The sequence below is a fragment of the Echiichthys vipera genome, assembly GCF_963691815.1.
Source record: "Echiichthys vipera genome assembly, chromosome: X".
NCBI lineage: Eukaryota > Metazoa > Chordata > Actinopteri > Perciformes > Trachinidae > Echiichthys > Echiichthys vipera.
Genome location: NC_139825.1, coordinates 14,186,809 through 14,203,635, shown reverse-complemented (window position 1 = coordinate 14,203,635; position 16,827 = coordinate 14,186,809). Strand labels below are relative to the sequence as shown.

At 40.4% G+C, this 16,827-nt stretch overlaps 1 protein-coding gene across 1 annotated transcript; it reads left to right on the top strand.

Annotated features, from left to right (window-relative positions):
- The first annotated feature begins 371 nt into the window (after positions 1 to 371).
- On the top strand, positions 372 to 15,886 carry nol8 (nucleolar protein 8). The gene is made up of 18 exons (XM_083939912.1): positions 372 to 485; positions 1,251 to 1,398; positions 1,693 to 1,755; positions 2,002 to 2,080; positions 2,511 to 2,667; positions 2,968 to 3,266; positions 4,185 to 4,453; positions 4,944 to 6,286; positions 6,596 to 6,784; positions 6,944 to 7,072; positions 9,943 to 10,036; positions 11,890 to 12,028; positions 12,146 to 12,229; positions 12,898 to 13,196; positions 13,279 to 13,420; positions 13,794 to 13,855; positions 15,157 to 15,239; positions 15,725 to 15,886. Exons 2-18 carry the CDS (start codon positions 1,278 to 1,280, stop codon positions 15,782 to 15,784), a joined length of 3,612 nt encoding a protein of 1,203 aa, XP_083796038.1. The 5' UTR covers positions 372 to 485; positions 1,251 to 1,277; the 3' UTR covers positions 15,785 to 15,886.
- Positions 15,887 to 16,827: the final 941 nt, after the last annotated feature.

The window sequence follows — 16,827 nt, the reverse complement described above, 5'->3', positions numbered from 1 at the left end:
TAATCAGAGGGTGGGGGAAACTCTCTGTGAGGAACGGTCAGACACTGCGTCTCTCTTTAGAGACAGATATCGCAAATGTATATAGATATAAATAACAAAAGTAAACACTAGTGATGTAGTATTGTTAAAACGCAATAAATAAAAACCTGCCCTAGATGGAAATTCTGAGAGACCCCTCTACATTGATTGAAAGTCGTCGTATCTATGACAGCTGTTGTATGGTAGTCCAGAACGATTTTGAGCTAGCTCTTAACAACAGAAGAGATATAGTGTCTCAATGTATCAACCTTGATAATTCAACCTTATATATATATGTGTGTTTTTGTTCTAAAGCTGCTGTTGCTGTTTTTTATACCGTCTATATGGTTGAATCTCACTCAGCGGAACGTTTCGGTTCTGCAGAAACAAGCCCGGAACGTAAAGTCTGCACGAGTGCAGCCGGTGCAGCCCCGGACAGCGTTAACGGTAACACCACCTGGATACATGTGAGCTAAACGTTTGTTGTTTTTTCCGTCGATATATATGTTGAACCGGTAGTTTGATCGTGATAACTCAATAGTTTATCCAGGCGCTGTTTAAGGTTTTCTAAATATTCAGTGAAGATGTTGTTGCTCTAGGTTTGTCTCTGCCTAACTGACTGCTGGCTCACTTGCACCATACACTCTTGCATAGTACCAACGACCTATAGAGCATTCATACTGTTTGTTATACATACAATGTATGCACCATATTCATTTCATACCTCCAGCTGTTTATTCTGTATATAATGTCAACTATTAGTATAACTTGTCCTCATACTCTGCACTACATATTTCACAATCATACTTGCACTGACTACTGTAACTACACATACTGTATATATCTTAACGTATTCCCTGTTAATACTGTTCATACTGCTCCTACTGTATCCAGCGTATTAATACCCACCCTTTACTATCTATTACGTATACATTATTTAAATTACCACTAAACATGTGACTCTAAGCTGCTTTGTGTGATGTGCTAAAACTACATTTAGTTGTCTCAGCACAGCTGCTAATCCTCAGAGTGAGAACCTCAGAAGATGTTAAAAGAAAAACTTTGCCAGTAAATCCATTACCAATATTGTCATTGAGTACATTTCTATTTGATCAACTAATTGTTGATTAATCAGTCTGCCTGGACCCATAGTGAAACCTTGTGGTTTATCAGCCCTTATGTATGGTCTATTGGTGTTAGATGGATGACCCTGGTGTTTGTTTTCTGTACAGTGACAGTGTTGATGTTGACACGGAGCGATGAGACGGCTGTACATTGGGGGGTTGAGCCATACGGTCACCCAGAAGGATCTGAAGGATCGATTTGGAAAGTTTGGAGATGTGGAGGACGTGGAGCTCCGGACCAGGAGGGACAACGAGGGTAAGGAGTTCAACGACACACTGACACTCTGTTTTTCCATTTATGCTGTATTTATGTTTTGCACATTCTAATGAGTTAAACATGTTTGAGATCCATACATAACACAACAAGGTCAGCACAGTAATTATTATGTGAGACTTATTAAGAATTTCTTTGTTGCATTTAAGGAAGATCTCATAGCTGATACTTAAGCTTGACATTGTGGTTCCATCAGATATAAATCATATTAAGTTGGGGTTTTTGTCTGTCCCCTCAGTGACCTGGATGTGTTCTGACTCATGTTTCCCCCTGCAGGTGTTCCTTACAAAACATTCGGCTACATTAACATCGATATTTCCGACGCCGACCTGAAGAAATGTAAGTGAACTAAGCCATCCATCTGAAACATGTTATTTATCGCCATTCAGCCTTAAAGTCTTATTTTTCTGAAACCAGAATGAAACACTGTAAGTGTGGGGAGATGACACACATAGATCATTTTTTTCAGTATCTCAAAAAAAAACAGGAACAGTAAAATCCCTGCGCAATTCTGGTTTTGTTGACCATGACTGACATCAGAGCTTGTGTTGTATCATAGGTGTGAGATCAGTGTGTTTTTTGCAGGTTTGACAGTGCTGAACAAATCCAAATGGAAAGGAGGAACTTTGCAGATTGAAACAGCCAAGGAGAGTTTCCTGCACAGGTACAGTCATGTTCACCTCACCATGAAAGTCTCCAGACAATATGTTATTAACAGGAAAATAACTATGGGACGAAAGGAAGTTGAGATTTAAAAAAAAAAAGAAAAATAGTCTGTCATTTAATTTTAAGTAGGCCTGCAGGTATTAATTACTCTCGGTATCTGCAAATCTGCAGATTATTTTCTACATTCATTCATAAGTCATTTTGTCTATAGAAATGTCCCACAGTTAAAGGTGTCATATTCAAATATCATCCAATTGTCTGTACTTCTAAAGGAAGATTTTACACATTCAAACATATTATTCTCACAGCAGCAGAAAGTATATTAAGTAAAAACTATCCCCCCTCCCTGAACCACACATTGATGATCTAAAGTGATAGATTTGTTCTGATCCCAGTGGGTGATGACTTTGTGGTATTTGTGTGTTCAGACTGGGTAAGGAACGGCAGACAGCTGTGGAGCAGCGACACCAGCCGCCCGCAGCTGAGGACACGAGACAGAAGATGCTGGACTCCCTTAGCAAAGCAGGCGTGGACAACTTCACCATGAAGGCTGCTGTGCCGGGGACCGAAGTACCAGGACACAAGGTTGAGTACTGATCCTGTTTCTGTTTGATCCTGTAGAGCCCAAGCAATACTTGATTCTCTAAGCCAATAAAAGTGTTGGCAAGTTACAGCAAATTTTTTTCTTATAGGAACATATAACACAAACAGATATTTTTTACATTGTAAAAAATTATGTAATAATGTTTCTTAAAGACCTGTACATAATCCGGAATTCATAAAGACAACATATAACCATGCAGGAAGTGTTGAGTTTGAAATAACCTCACAACATTATGTGTAAGGATGGAGGTTTTGACCGTCATCTGGGTGCTCTGGTTTCAGGACTGGGTGGTCAGTAAATTTGGACGAGTCCTGCCCGTCCTTCAGCTCCGTTGTCAGAAAGGCAACAAAGCTCGAAGCCTGAAGTACGACCCTTCTAAATACAGCCACAACATCCGCAAGCTGGACCGATCGACCGCCGACCAGCCCACACCTGTCAACCAGCTCACCTGGGAACTCCAGGGAGGGGATGATGACATCAGCAAGAAGAGGCGGGGAGAGTTTCCTCCATATGAGCCACAGAGACGCAAGAAGAGTCGCACAGGCGTGGTCAACTCCCATAATGTAGTGGGAAAAAACAGGTAATGATGTGACTTTTCTCTGCTGGTCTGAACGGTCTGAACAGTCTGAACTAAAGTTTCTGTGTTCCTGTGATTCTCAAACAATTGTACTCTAACATTCCCAAATTATTTAATGCCTTTGAAGCTTCCTGTTGGATTCTGGAAACTTTGAACTGGTTTCTGTCTTCTCAGAAGTCCCAGCTTATTCCTGACATTCCACATTTTCCAAGTTCTTTCCAGGATTCCAAAAGATTTTAAACTAGTTTATGGGATTCCCAAATTTTCCTTATGTTTTTTGGAAACCTTGATAGCTCTTACGCGAGTCCCAAAGGCTCACACTGATTACTGTTTATTTGCAAGGATTACCATTATTAAAAATGTTCCATTTAATATATAAAATAATAATTATCAAACTCTTTTGATAGGTCAGCCTGAAATATGTTTTGTGTCAAATACTGCATTATGTATATTTAGTGAATACTGGTAAAATGCAGACTTTACATCAATTATTTTAGGTCCGCTTAATTCCTGTTGATTACTGTGTTGCTAGTCATAATGTGAAGTATCTTAAAGTTTGGTGAAGAACAAATTAATATTTCAGGTCTTTTGAGTTCTTGATGATTAAGATTTATAGTAACTTGATCCACTTCTGGGATCTACACACTGTGTTCAGGGCTCCAGACTAACTTTTTTCACTATGAGCACTGTGGCCCCCAACTGAAAATTTCAGGGGCGCAACCAGAACTTTTAGGGGCACAGACCGTAAATCAATAATAGATGCAGAGTGTGAATCAATCAATAGATTCAGTGTCCCCCAACCAATGTAAAATTCATTCGCACACTCAAATTTTGTTTGCAAAATGCGACCATTTGCAGTCTGCAGCCCTGGTGTTATTCTTCTCTCATCAGCCCATCTCCTCCTCGTTAATCTCCTCCTAGATTTAAGACTACTGTTGACTCTGTCGGTCACACCGAGACTCATCCGTTCGCCAATGGATGTGAACCGCCAAGCAATCACAGAGTGGCTCAGAGGAGTGCGCCTCGTTTGAACGGTGGTGACATTGATTCAGACGAGGAAATCCGCAGAATGGTGGCGGCCCAGGACACCTTGCATGCTGCACTGAGGCAGGAAGAGGAGGAGGATCAGCTGGAAGTAGTCGGACTCAACTACTTGGTGAAGTCAGAGCGGGATCGTCAGCAGCAGAAAGGTAACCAACGTCGTTTCTCTTTACAAAGGAGCTTCTAATTAAAAATATATATTGGCAGATTAAACTCTTTTTTATAAATATCTCTTATGTTTGGTTATTAAAGAATAATTCCCAAAATATATACTGAATGGGACATTTTACAGTGTGAAAATAAATGTATCCATGTGCAAACTATGTAACGAGACTCTTGTAACTTATCTACGACACCAGTATATCTGTGATTAACTATTGAAATATTGACTGATACATCTTCCAAGTCAATGATTGGTCTAGCTGCAATGATAACCAATATAAATATAATGGGAAAAATGAAAATAAGATAATATAATGCATTAAATACAATACTGGATTTAAAAAAATTAAAGGAAAGGTTTTGTGAATATGGTGCCTGATGCTCAGGATGTATCCAGTGACCAGGCAAAAACTCTTTAAATATGTTGTAAAAATATTACAAACAACACAACAATCAATCTTTTCTTTGTGATTCCAGGAGGTCCAGATGACGAAGAGGAGAATGGCTATGACTCCGCAGACACAGATGAACTCTTCGCCTCCCGAAAACGCCCCCCTCCGCCACCGCAGAAGAGAGTGACGCTGCCTTCTGCAGATCAGCTCTCAGGAAACAACGCAGAAAGTAAGAAAAAGATGACAAAGAAGAAAAGTAAAGCTGGAGAGGAAGAGGAGGATTCAGCAGAAGGTGAAGAACACGTCGCCTCCAGTAAACCGTCCTCAACACAGCAGAGAGGGGATTCTGGTAAAAAGAAGAAGAGGACAGTCCTCCCTGTTGTGAAACCCCCTTCCTCAGAATTAGATAGTGAAGATGAAGATTATGACGAGGATGAAGATGAAGAAGAGTTACAATCAGCTGATTACAGTTCAGATTTTGATTATGATGCCATCTTTTCTAACGTCACCCATCTGGAGATCTCCATGGCTGATCTACATAAGCTAGTTGAAGAATCCCAGCAGACTTCTAACACTACATCTCCCAGCATCTTCAGAACCTTCTCTGAAGGAAAAAAAAACCTCACTCCCGGTCCTGCAGAGCGACTTGCTCCTAAGAAAGGCACCACGCCGGAAGAGATTCTTGCAACGCTCATGGAGGAGGACAGCAGCGACGACGAGCAGCAGAAGAAGAAGAAAAAGAAAAGGAAAGCCATTGTGTCAACGCCGCTGCCTGCTTTCCAGGGCATGAGAGCACTGAGCGAGGGATCGGAAACGGTTGAGAGTCAGAGGGGACAGGAAGAGGAGGAGAAGGGAGGAGGAAGTGAGGTTAAAAAACAGAAGCTGGACTCTGAAGGTCCTCAGCTGAACCGAAAACAAAAACACACAGAGAAGTCCTCAGAGAGCAGTGAGGAGGAGGAAGAGGAGGAAGAAGAAGAGGAGGAGAAAAAGAAAGAGCTGCTGAAGAACATGGCTGAGAAAGCTGAGACAGGTTCCTCTTCTAGCAGTGGTGATGATGATGAGGAGGAAGGGGAGGAGGAGGAGGGGATGAAAGCCAGGACTGTTCTTAAAGCTAAAGCCGCAGAAACTTCTTCATCTTCATCCTCCAGCTCCTCTGCTGAGAAAGACGAGCATGAGCGAGAGATTATTTCGGTTGAAGATGCTGTTGAAGCATCACCTCCACCTGCTCCTCCCAGTGAGTCTTCCTCCAGCGAGGAAGAGGCAGAGGAAGAGGAAGAAAAGCAGGCTCCTCCCCGGGTGCCGTTAGGAGCTAAGGAGGAAGAGGAGCGGCAGAGGAAGGCCAACACGAGAAGGCTGGCTGCCGTCCAGCAGAGAAAGAAAGAGGCTGAAGAACACAAGAAACAAATCCAGGGAGCTCTAGCCAACTTGGTGAGTGCAGAAAGTTTGTGTTCAGTCTGTGTGAGGATTAAAACTTCAGACCAAAGAGATCTTAACTTTTGGGCTGAGACTGTGAGGTTTGGACCACGGCAACATAAACTTTTGTTTAATAATCAATTTTAGTTTTACTTTAGTTTCAGTTTTTCAGAGACAGGGTTTCTTGTTTTGTTGTTATTTGAAAGCACAGCTCAAGATTGACAGTGATAACATTGACATGGTGTATAGAAATCAGAAGTGTATTGACACATGCAGGACATGTTTCATTTGGAGACGTTATTGCACAATATTTATCTCCATCAGGATTCTCAAACAGCAGGAGGAGGGAAACACATCGTCTTTGGCTCTGATGATGATGAGGATGATGGTGACAGTGCAAATAAACTGCAGACAACCTCAGAGATCACAATGTCAAAGAAGACGTCATTCCAGGACAGCCAATCAGAGGATGACGCCACTGGTGACGAAGAGAACAACACACCAAAAGAAAAAGTGAGTGAAGAGTTCCAGATAGGATTCAGTTAGCTTTGAATCTACCTGTGCATTTATCTAAATGCATTTATTTATTCATTGTTCTCTAGCAAGGACCACACCATCAACAAGAAGCATATAAACAGCTTCAATAATTAACCTAAAATCATGCGTGTTCAGGTGCGTCTGAAGCCATCGGCCCCTCAGCTGTTTGCTGGCAGTGAGGATGAGGAGGAGGATGCTGATGAAGAGGAGGATGGCAGCAGGTTTGACCTCAGGCCTCAGTTTGAAGGTCAAGCAGGACTGAAGGTGAGAAAAGGAGTTCACACAGTGCTGCTCTGTATATCAAATCAAATTTATTCATATGGCACTTTTTATACTTTGACAGTAGCACAAAGTGCCTCTCAGAAAATAAAAGCAAAACATGAATAACAAAAAAACACCATGAAAACCCAAACCTCCCACCCCGACATACACACAACATAGACATACACACAGACATACGCACAGACATACGCACAGACATACGCACAGACATACACACAACACAGACATACACACAGACATACGCACAGACATACGCAGAGACATACGCACAGACATACACACAACACAGACATACACACAGACATACACACAACACAGACATACACACAGATATACACACAACACAGATATACACACAGATATACACACAGACATACGCACAGACATACACCAAGACATACACCAAGACATACACACAGACATACACACAGACATACACACAACACAGATATACACACAGACATACGCACAGACATACGCACAGACATACGCACAGACATACGCACAGACATACACACAGACATACACACAGATATACACACAGACATACACACAGACATACACACAGACATACACACAGATATATACACAGACATACACACAGATATACACACAACGCAGATATACACACAGACATACGCACAGATATACACACAACACAGATATACACACAGACACACAACACAGATATACACACAGACACACAACTCAGATATACACACAACACAGACATACACACAGACATACACACAACACAGATATACACACAGACATACATACAGATATACACACAGACACACAACACAGACATACACACAGATATACACACAACACAGATATACACACAGATATACACACAGACATACACACAGATATACACACAGACATACACACAGACATACACACAGATATACGCATAGATATACACACAGATATACACACAACACAGATATACACACAACAAAGATATACACACAGATATACACACAACACAGATATACACACAGATATACACACAGATATACACACAGACACACACAGACATACACACAGATATACACACAGACATACATACAGATATACACACACAGACACACAACACAGATATACACACAGATATACACACAACACAGATATACACACAGACATACACACAGACATACACACAGATATACACACAGACATACACACATATATAAACCCACAGATATACACACAGACATACACACAGATATATACACACATACATACACACAAACACACAGACATACACACAGACATACACACAACACAGATATACACACAACACAGATATACACACAGACATACACACAGATACACACACACAGACATACACTCAGATACATACACACAGATATACGCACAGAAATACACACAGACACACACACAGACATACACACAGACATACACACAGACACACAACACAGACATACACACAGATATACACACAGACATACACACAGACATACACTCAGACACACAGCACAGATATACCTACAGACATACGCACAGATATAAACACAGACACACAACACAGATATATGCACAGATATACGCACAGACATACACACAGACATACACACAGACATACACACAGATATACACACAGACATACACACAGACATACACACAGACATACACACAGACATACACACAGACATACACACAGACATACACACAGATATACACACAGATATACACACAGACATACACACAGACATACACACAGATATACACACAGATATACGCACAGCCATACACACAGATATACACACAGACATACACACAGATATACGCACAGACATACACACAGACATACACACAGATATACACACAGACATACACATACACTAGCTGTTGCTGAGGAAACATGGCTGGACACCGAGATCTGAGGTGAGGAAGAATCTACCTTTGGGGCCGCAAACACCAAGAGGAATCATGGTCCATAGCTGCAGGGGGCGCCGCCACAGGGACCCCCCCAATCCAGGCAGGCAGGAAACTCCACACCACGTTGTAGAGCTCTCGAGCCACCAGGGCCAGGGCCGTCCGCGGGACCGCACCTGCATCTGTGAGCCAGAGACAACTCCCGATGTGGTCGGCCCCCTGGAGGAAACACTGGAAAACCGAGAGGCTAAAACAGTCAAATAAGATCAAGCAATGGAAGCTAAAAAACTAAGGGAATAAAAACAGTTAAAACAGAAAAAATGTATAAAATGGACCCAATAAATAAAATAATAACACAGGATAAGCTTATGTAAATAATATAAAACAAAATGATGATAAAAACATTAAAAAGTATAAAAGGAATTAGAAATAAAGCCTGATTTTATAAAGGTGGGTCTTCAGCCTCTTTTTAAAAACATCGACATTCTCTGTGGCCCTGAGGTTCTACGGCAGGCTGTTCCACAATCGGGGGCCATAATAACGAAAACATGCGTCCAGCTGAGTTCTGTAGTAATTGTAAATTGTACATGTTCTTTTTGGGAAGACCAGAGAGCAGGGCATTACAATACTCCAAACGACAAGAGATAAAAGCATGCATCAGCACCTCCGTGCTGGCCTGAGAGAGAAACGGGCAGACTCTGGCTATCTTCTTAAGATGGTAAAAAAGATCTTTGTTATGTTTTTGATGTGTAGGATAAAACTGAGCTCAGAGTCAAAAATCACGCCCAGATTTTTTACAGATTTTGTAGGTTTAAAATCCTGTAACTTTGGTAAAAGTTTCTCTCTCTGGCCTTCAGGACCAATGTAGGTTTTTTCATATTCACGGATACATTGTTTATAAAAAGAACATTCAAATGCAAATCAATAAATGTTTGTTTGTTGTGAAGCTGATGGAGCTGCAGTCTCGCTTCGGGACAGACGAGCGTTTCCGGATGGACTCTCGCTTCCTGGAGGAAGACAAGGACAAAGAGGAAGAGTCAGGTGAGGCTCATCTGATCATAGTCTGTAGCAAAGCAGGTCAAGACAGTTATGAAGAAAGGAAGATGTTTTTTTGACCTTAACCTCTTCTTCCCTGAGTCCGTTTTTGAGGTTCCTGCTCGAAAATGACATGCTCAGAATAAATAGGGTATATCTCTGTAATTACAAGCTTTATGTGCATTATCTTGGTATTACAATAAAGGTTACACATGTGAGATGGCATCAGAAGTGTAAGCAGCACTATTAATGCAAGTGTGTCAGAGTAAATGCAGATGGAACAAAGCAAAACTGGAAGAATTTCTTCCCTCGCCAAAAATTGTCATTTTATATAAATATCCCTTTGAAAATAATGCCACAGTAGCCAAAAAACTCAATAAAGCCATGGAACAACATCTAGACATCACCTGTGAGAAGTTTGATGCTGCTGAAATAAAGCAGAGGAACAATTATAGAGGTCTTATTGAAGAAATATATAGGCGTCCTCAAGTTTGGCATATTTGGCACGATTTGGCACAACTTGGCACCATTAGTGCCATTTGAGATTTCTTAGGTACCACGTTGTAAAATTAATTTAATTTAATTTAAATGTCATTTTGGATCTAAGAGAAAACAGTTTTTGAAAAAATAAATAAATAATAATAAATAGGACCCCCCCCCCCCTACACACACACACACATAAACCCTACAAAAGGACTACATTTGTCTCCAAAAGGGTCAGATTACTGTATTCCCTATAATACAACAATAACTGTAATAATATAATAATAGTAGGGACATAGTAATTAAAATAGTAACAATAATGATGGAAATCAGCAACAGCAACAACAACAATGTGCCACTACAAAGTGCAATAGCAAAGTGCTGGCTAAAATATTCTGCAAACAACTATTTACAAGACACAGATCCGTGGCTTGCACAGCCACAGGAAGATAAAGTGCATAAAAGCAGCAGAACAGCGAGTGTCAGTCCGTGTATTCACGCCAGCCTCAGTCCGTCACCGTGCGTCACAGCGCTAACGTCGCTAGCGCGCTAGCGCCGTTAGCGCGACAGAGTCCCTTTGCCCTTACGCGGGGCTATATCTTCCGTCCACATTGGTCAATCTTGAAGCATGACACCTCGTTGGAATCGTAAGAACCAATAGAATCAAGTTGTGAGCGTTTTTTTCACTTAAACCACACGACTAGCGAATCACAAAGGGATAAGGACGAGCTACACTACATGACGGACAGGCGCTATGACCCAATCAGAGCCTTTGAAAAGCGGGCTTAGCAGGTCAAAGAAGCCGGAAAAACCTCCAAAGCATGCTGGGAGATGTTGTCCTTCCATTTCAGCGGTTTTTATTTCTGTGGATTAAACTTTTCACTGTGAAACTGCAAAGGTAAGACAGCATTTCTGGTTTTGGTTTTCAAATGCGCTTGTTGTTTTCTGTCATATTTGGCTGCTGGATCAGTGAAACTTGGTCGTAGAGGGATAAAAATAGTATTTTTGGAACGTGTGGAGACTCTGCTATGGAGTGGATGCAGTGAAATCTTGCTGATATCAGAGCAGCCACTGTGCCAGCTTTATTTGTCTGTGTTGCTCTTATTTCTGTTTTTTCGCCTCATATTGTTTGATTGCTCGCTGTTGTAACTGTGTTTGTTGGTCATACAAATGGTTTATATGAGCGTGTAGAAGAGATTCTTAGCTTTCTGTGGGTATGCAGCATGTGTGTCTGTATGCAAGCTACATGTTGCTGCAGAGGGGGATGTTGTTATACTGCGTGATAGCCCCCGCCGGCGGGGGCTCAGGGAAGAAGAGGTTAAGTGAAACCTGTGAGCTTCTCTTCCTGGTGATTAAAGCGACTTTTTGTGATGCAGAGAAAAAGAATAGCGCGACTGAGGAAGAGGAAGCTCTGGAGGAGGAGAGAAAGAAGAACCTGTCCATCCTGCAGGGCGTCCTCGGCAGCAGCCAACAAACCTGCATCAGCAAGACAGCCGGCAAGGTCAAGACGTTCAGGTCAGCCACACAAACTCACACTCATTTACATTACATTACATTGAGTCTGGATAACAGCCGCTTTTGAATACAATGTTCAATAGGAAATTAATAAAACAATAAAATGTGTGATTGCAGAGACGTCTCAGCGCTGCATTATGACCCCAGCAGAGAGGAGCACACTGCGTTTGAGACCAAGACAGATGAAACCAAGAAGGAGAGGTACAAACGCTGAAACTATGAATGCTCCGATCCATTTTAACTGTATCAGCACCGATACTGACCTTATTAAACAGATAGAATTTTGTCCAGACTTGATATATCCACATTAAATGTTACTGCAAGATTCTATGTTTTTGTTACTGTTAACAAATCCCATGAAAAGACAAAGTATTCGTTTGACTCTAATAAAGCTATCTTGTCTGTGGCACTTAACCTCAAACTCTCTGGTTCCTACTGACTAGAAACATAAATCTTAAAAGCTCACAAATGCTCAGTAATTTCCTAAAACAGCTGAACACATTCGCTTTTAGAAAACATGATACTTCTTTTCTGCTGGCCCACAAGGTTAGCAACGCTTAATCAATGCAGTATTCTCCAAATACTTTTTTGTAGAGTGTTAAAAAAAAAGAAAAGCCACTGAATATAGAGAACCGGATGGGACCGAGGACTCAGCCTTGTGGCACACCGCATATTAAGTCACTAGTGTCAAATGCAGCAAAGGTGAAAGAAGAGAAATACAGAATATACTGATGTGTAATTGTAGTGCATGTAGTCTTTTATTAGAATCAGTTCAATTTAAAGTCATCACCAAGAAAAAGCACTGAAATACTCATCCAATCAAAATGTACTCAAACAGCATTCTGTTTTGTGATCTGTTGTCTTCACAGCAAGTCGGCCAGGAGGAGGAAGAGGGAGGAGGCTCAGAAGCTTCCGGAGGTTTCTAAGGAGATTTACTACGATGTGTCCGGCGACCTGAAGGCTGTGTTCAGTCAGATGAAGCAGGATGACGTTGCTGGAGAAGAAGAGAAGACGAACTGGGACCAAGAGGAAGAAGGCAGCAAGGATGAAGAGCCAACCCCACAGTCGTCTCTCCTCTCAGCTGATCCAAGCGGAGAGAAAGAGGAGTCTTCTGGATTTAAATTCTCCTTCTTTGGAGACGACATAGAAACAGGAAGTGGAGAGACGGGTAGGTTGTAACTTAGATATTTATCTCTGACTGTCAGAGGTAAGATTTGTTTTCCAAATATTTAAAACTTCTCTGTCAACAGAGTACAAAGTAGAGAGCATCCAGGCACCAAAGGTGTCATGGCAACAAGAACTACGTTTCCATGACAGCAGCTCAGATGAGGATGAGGACCAGCAGCAGGAGGAAGAGGAGGAGCAAAGCAATGTCGCTACTAGAATCACAGAGTGAGAACAATTAAGATTACATCTTGTTAACTACTCTTTGTGTGTTATTAAAGCCTCAGTTTCCCTCAAACGAGATTGATTGTATGACACGTTGTCCAACCAAGTCTAAAGTGTCTACTAGGACTGCAACTAACAGCGGTTTTCATTACCGATTAGTCTGCTGAGTTAATTGTTTAATGTCAGCAATTTGTGAAGCGAGATCCAATGCATTCATGGTGTTGCAACTTCAAAAGTTGCGATGTGAAGAATGGGGTAAACCCCTTTTCACACTTTCATGTAGACCTGAGACCGAGTGGGACATTTATTCTAAAATCCGTTTAAATTAAATTGAAATGTCATCTGAATGTGTGCATGTTTGCGTTGCTGTTCACAGAGAAGAAACTCCTTTGAAGACAGATCTGTTCTTCTTCTACGCTGAAGACAGCAGACTGACGGGTACGATGAAGATGATAAAATCCCTCCAGTACTGTTAAAATGTTTGTGCAACATGAGAGAACTGGAGGATTTGTATAAATGTTGTACTGATTCTTTTTCAGTTTGGATGGGATTTTAGTGTAACTGATACCATTATTGATTCTGCTCAAGTGTCTAATTCTTTTTCAATTATCTTATTGATTCCTGATCAACTGTCAATTTTATTAGTTCTGAGTCTATACACAGTGTTTTTTAATGAAGTGAGAGAATATTTGTCCAGCATTCTCTTTTATTTCCTTTTTTGCATCACACACCCTATTATAACATGTACTGTCAGTAACAGGCTTGCTGCTTGTTTGGGAAGCAGTGTCAAATACATGGCATTCCTGAAATGTAAAGATTTACTCCATAAGAATTGAGATACATTCTTTCTAGCGGCAGTAAGATGAAACTGCAGTTGAGCCTGTTCTATCAGAGCCCTCCATCTTGCCATGTTCACGGTCACTGTGTATTGACTATTTTATTTATTTATTCTTTTTTTTTTTTGCTTATTTGTAAATCTTATGGACACACATTCACCTCTCTACTTCCAGTCTGCCCCTATATGTTCCCCTCTTAAATCCATATACACACATGTTCCTATTACACTTCTGCCCTTACTACAAGCCTGACTAAGTTGGAACTTCACGATTTTAGATTACAAGTGAACGCAGCATAACCGTTGTGATGATTTCGGCCAGCAGCCCAACCGCTGTCAGCAGCGTCACTAACATGGCGGCTTATTTACATCTAGAGAGGAAATGTCATCACAGACAAGGATATTGTTATACTCAGCAAAAAAGCAACAAGTGCTTTCAATAGTTGGTCATATGATCAATAACAATCACAATCAAACTAACTCTTTGATAGATAGTAACTTAAAAGACAATGAAATAGATGAAAATCTTAGGGAGTACATCTTTAAGCCCATCGTAGAAAGATGTTTCAGCATATGCTGGTGTTTCTACCCTTATTTGAAATCATTTACAGACATTAAAAACTGCACTGTTGTCATCCTTCTTCAATCAATGAAGCCATATTTTGGACCTTTTCTTCCTCTCTGCCATGACTGCTTCTTATTGCAAGTTTCCAGTAGTGTAGAAGCTGACATTGTTTTGCAATGTGCACCTGCTAGAAAAACATGCCGGCATCGATTAAAAAAAAAGGGATCGATAAGCTTGGAGGAATATGATGCTGATGGATCAGAAAACCATTTGGAACTGGTTCTCAATTCCCATCCCTACTTTTAAATTGAAGATCTTTTTCCTCTTTTCCTCCATCAGAGGGTCCCCGGTTATTCTGTCGTTCCAGTCACCTGGAGGAGCAGAGGGAGCAGTGGGAGGAAAGGAGGAGCGAGCTCAGACAGGTACATGTCAATTAGCTTACATGAACTTTACACAGCAGCAGTATCAAAAACCGTCTCACCATGTTTACCTTGTCAAGTTCTAAACCAGATGGAAATCTTCATGCATAAAATATGTTTAAGCAACTTGCAACAACTTCTTGCAAGACAGTTTGTTATTTTTTTAAAGCGTAACTTGAAAATATGTCTACTTTTTAGTTAGCAACTTATATTTATGTAATTTTATTACTCTAAGAGTTGGTTCTGATCCAAGTGTCTAGTGTTTATTTTAGTCACACGAGTGGCCTACAGCTGTTCTTCCAAACCTTTACAAATCTGAATTTCAGAGATTCTCAACTGTCTTTATTATTACTGTATTTTTCTTGTACATATTAACATAATTAACACTTTTTTTAAATTAAAATCAACCTCTGACTAAAACAGCACAAACTGAAATGGGGAAGATTTAATAAAGATATTTCTTCTTTCCTGTCTGTCTGTTTCCACAGGAGTATCGCAAGAAACACAAGGACGCCAGGAGGAAGCTAAAGTCCTCCCTGAAGAGCTGAGGATTATGGGAGCTGAAGTCTCTGTGTTTCAGTTTTAATCATTTCAGTTGAAATAATGCTGCAAGTGAACTTCTGGAGTTCAGAGAACCAAAAAAAAATCAATAACTAAACAATCAAAATTATAAAATGAATAGAGAAATGAGTGCTTTCACAAAAAATAAAAAATGTGTCATTTACTGTTGCCTCTTGATCCGTTATTGAGTCATTTGTCAATTTATTCAGTCAATTTATTTATTTTTCAATTTATTTTTTTAATCCGTCAGTTTTGGTCTTCCATACCAATCATCAGGTCCAACTTGTTCAAACTAATGCAGTCTAAGTACAACAAATCCTACTTTCATGGGGTGATGAGTTTTTAGAGCAGGATGTATTGAACTGCATGATCATTTTGGAGAATTTCTATTAAAGTATTTTTTATTTATCTTCCAAATCACTGAATTGCACTGTATTTATTTTTTATAATAATGGTATATCAGCCTTTTAAAAGACAATGTGTAATATGAATGTGTACAATTGGAAAGTGCCCTTCGTTTACAAATGTCGAGTTTTAAAAAAAACAATTACAACTCACTTTGGGCAGTTGTGTGGTTTACCTAGTTAGCAATCCAGCCTGATGCAAAATATTAAAATTAGATGGATTGTTTCACTGCCAATGAAATATTGGTTATTTGGCAGAAACTGTACAACATACATGGCCTACTTCCGTTTAAAAACAGCACAGTGTTTCATATGTCGTGCAATTTAGTGGTGATTCAAAGAGCAAGTTTTTTTTCTTCTTTTTTACTGTTTTTAGACAAGTCATTCAAGTTAAATTGTTATTTTCTGTAGCCTCTCCGTGTTCAAAAGAGGGAGGTTTCACTTCACATCGCAGGTTCAGTTTTTCTTTATTTTGAAATGCATAACCGGAAGCTCTGTGTCGTCTTCAGTCTTCTCTTGATGCTGATGAATAACGAACAAGTGCAGAAGTGAGCAAATTATTCTGAACTTCTCCATCAGGACCAGACGGAGGTCTGAGACAAGCTGTTTTATGGACTTCTATATGT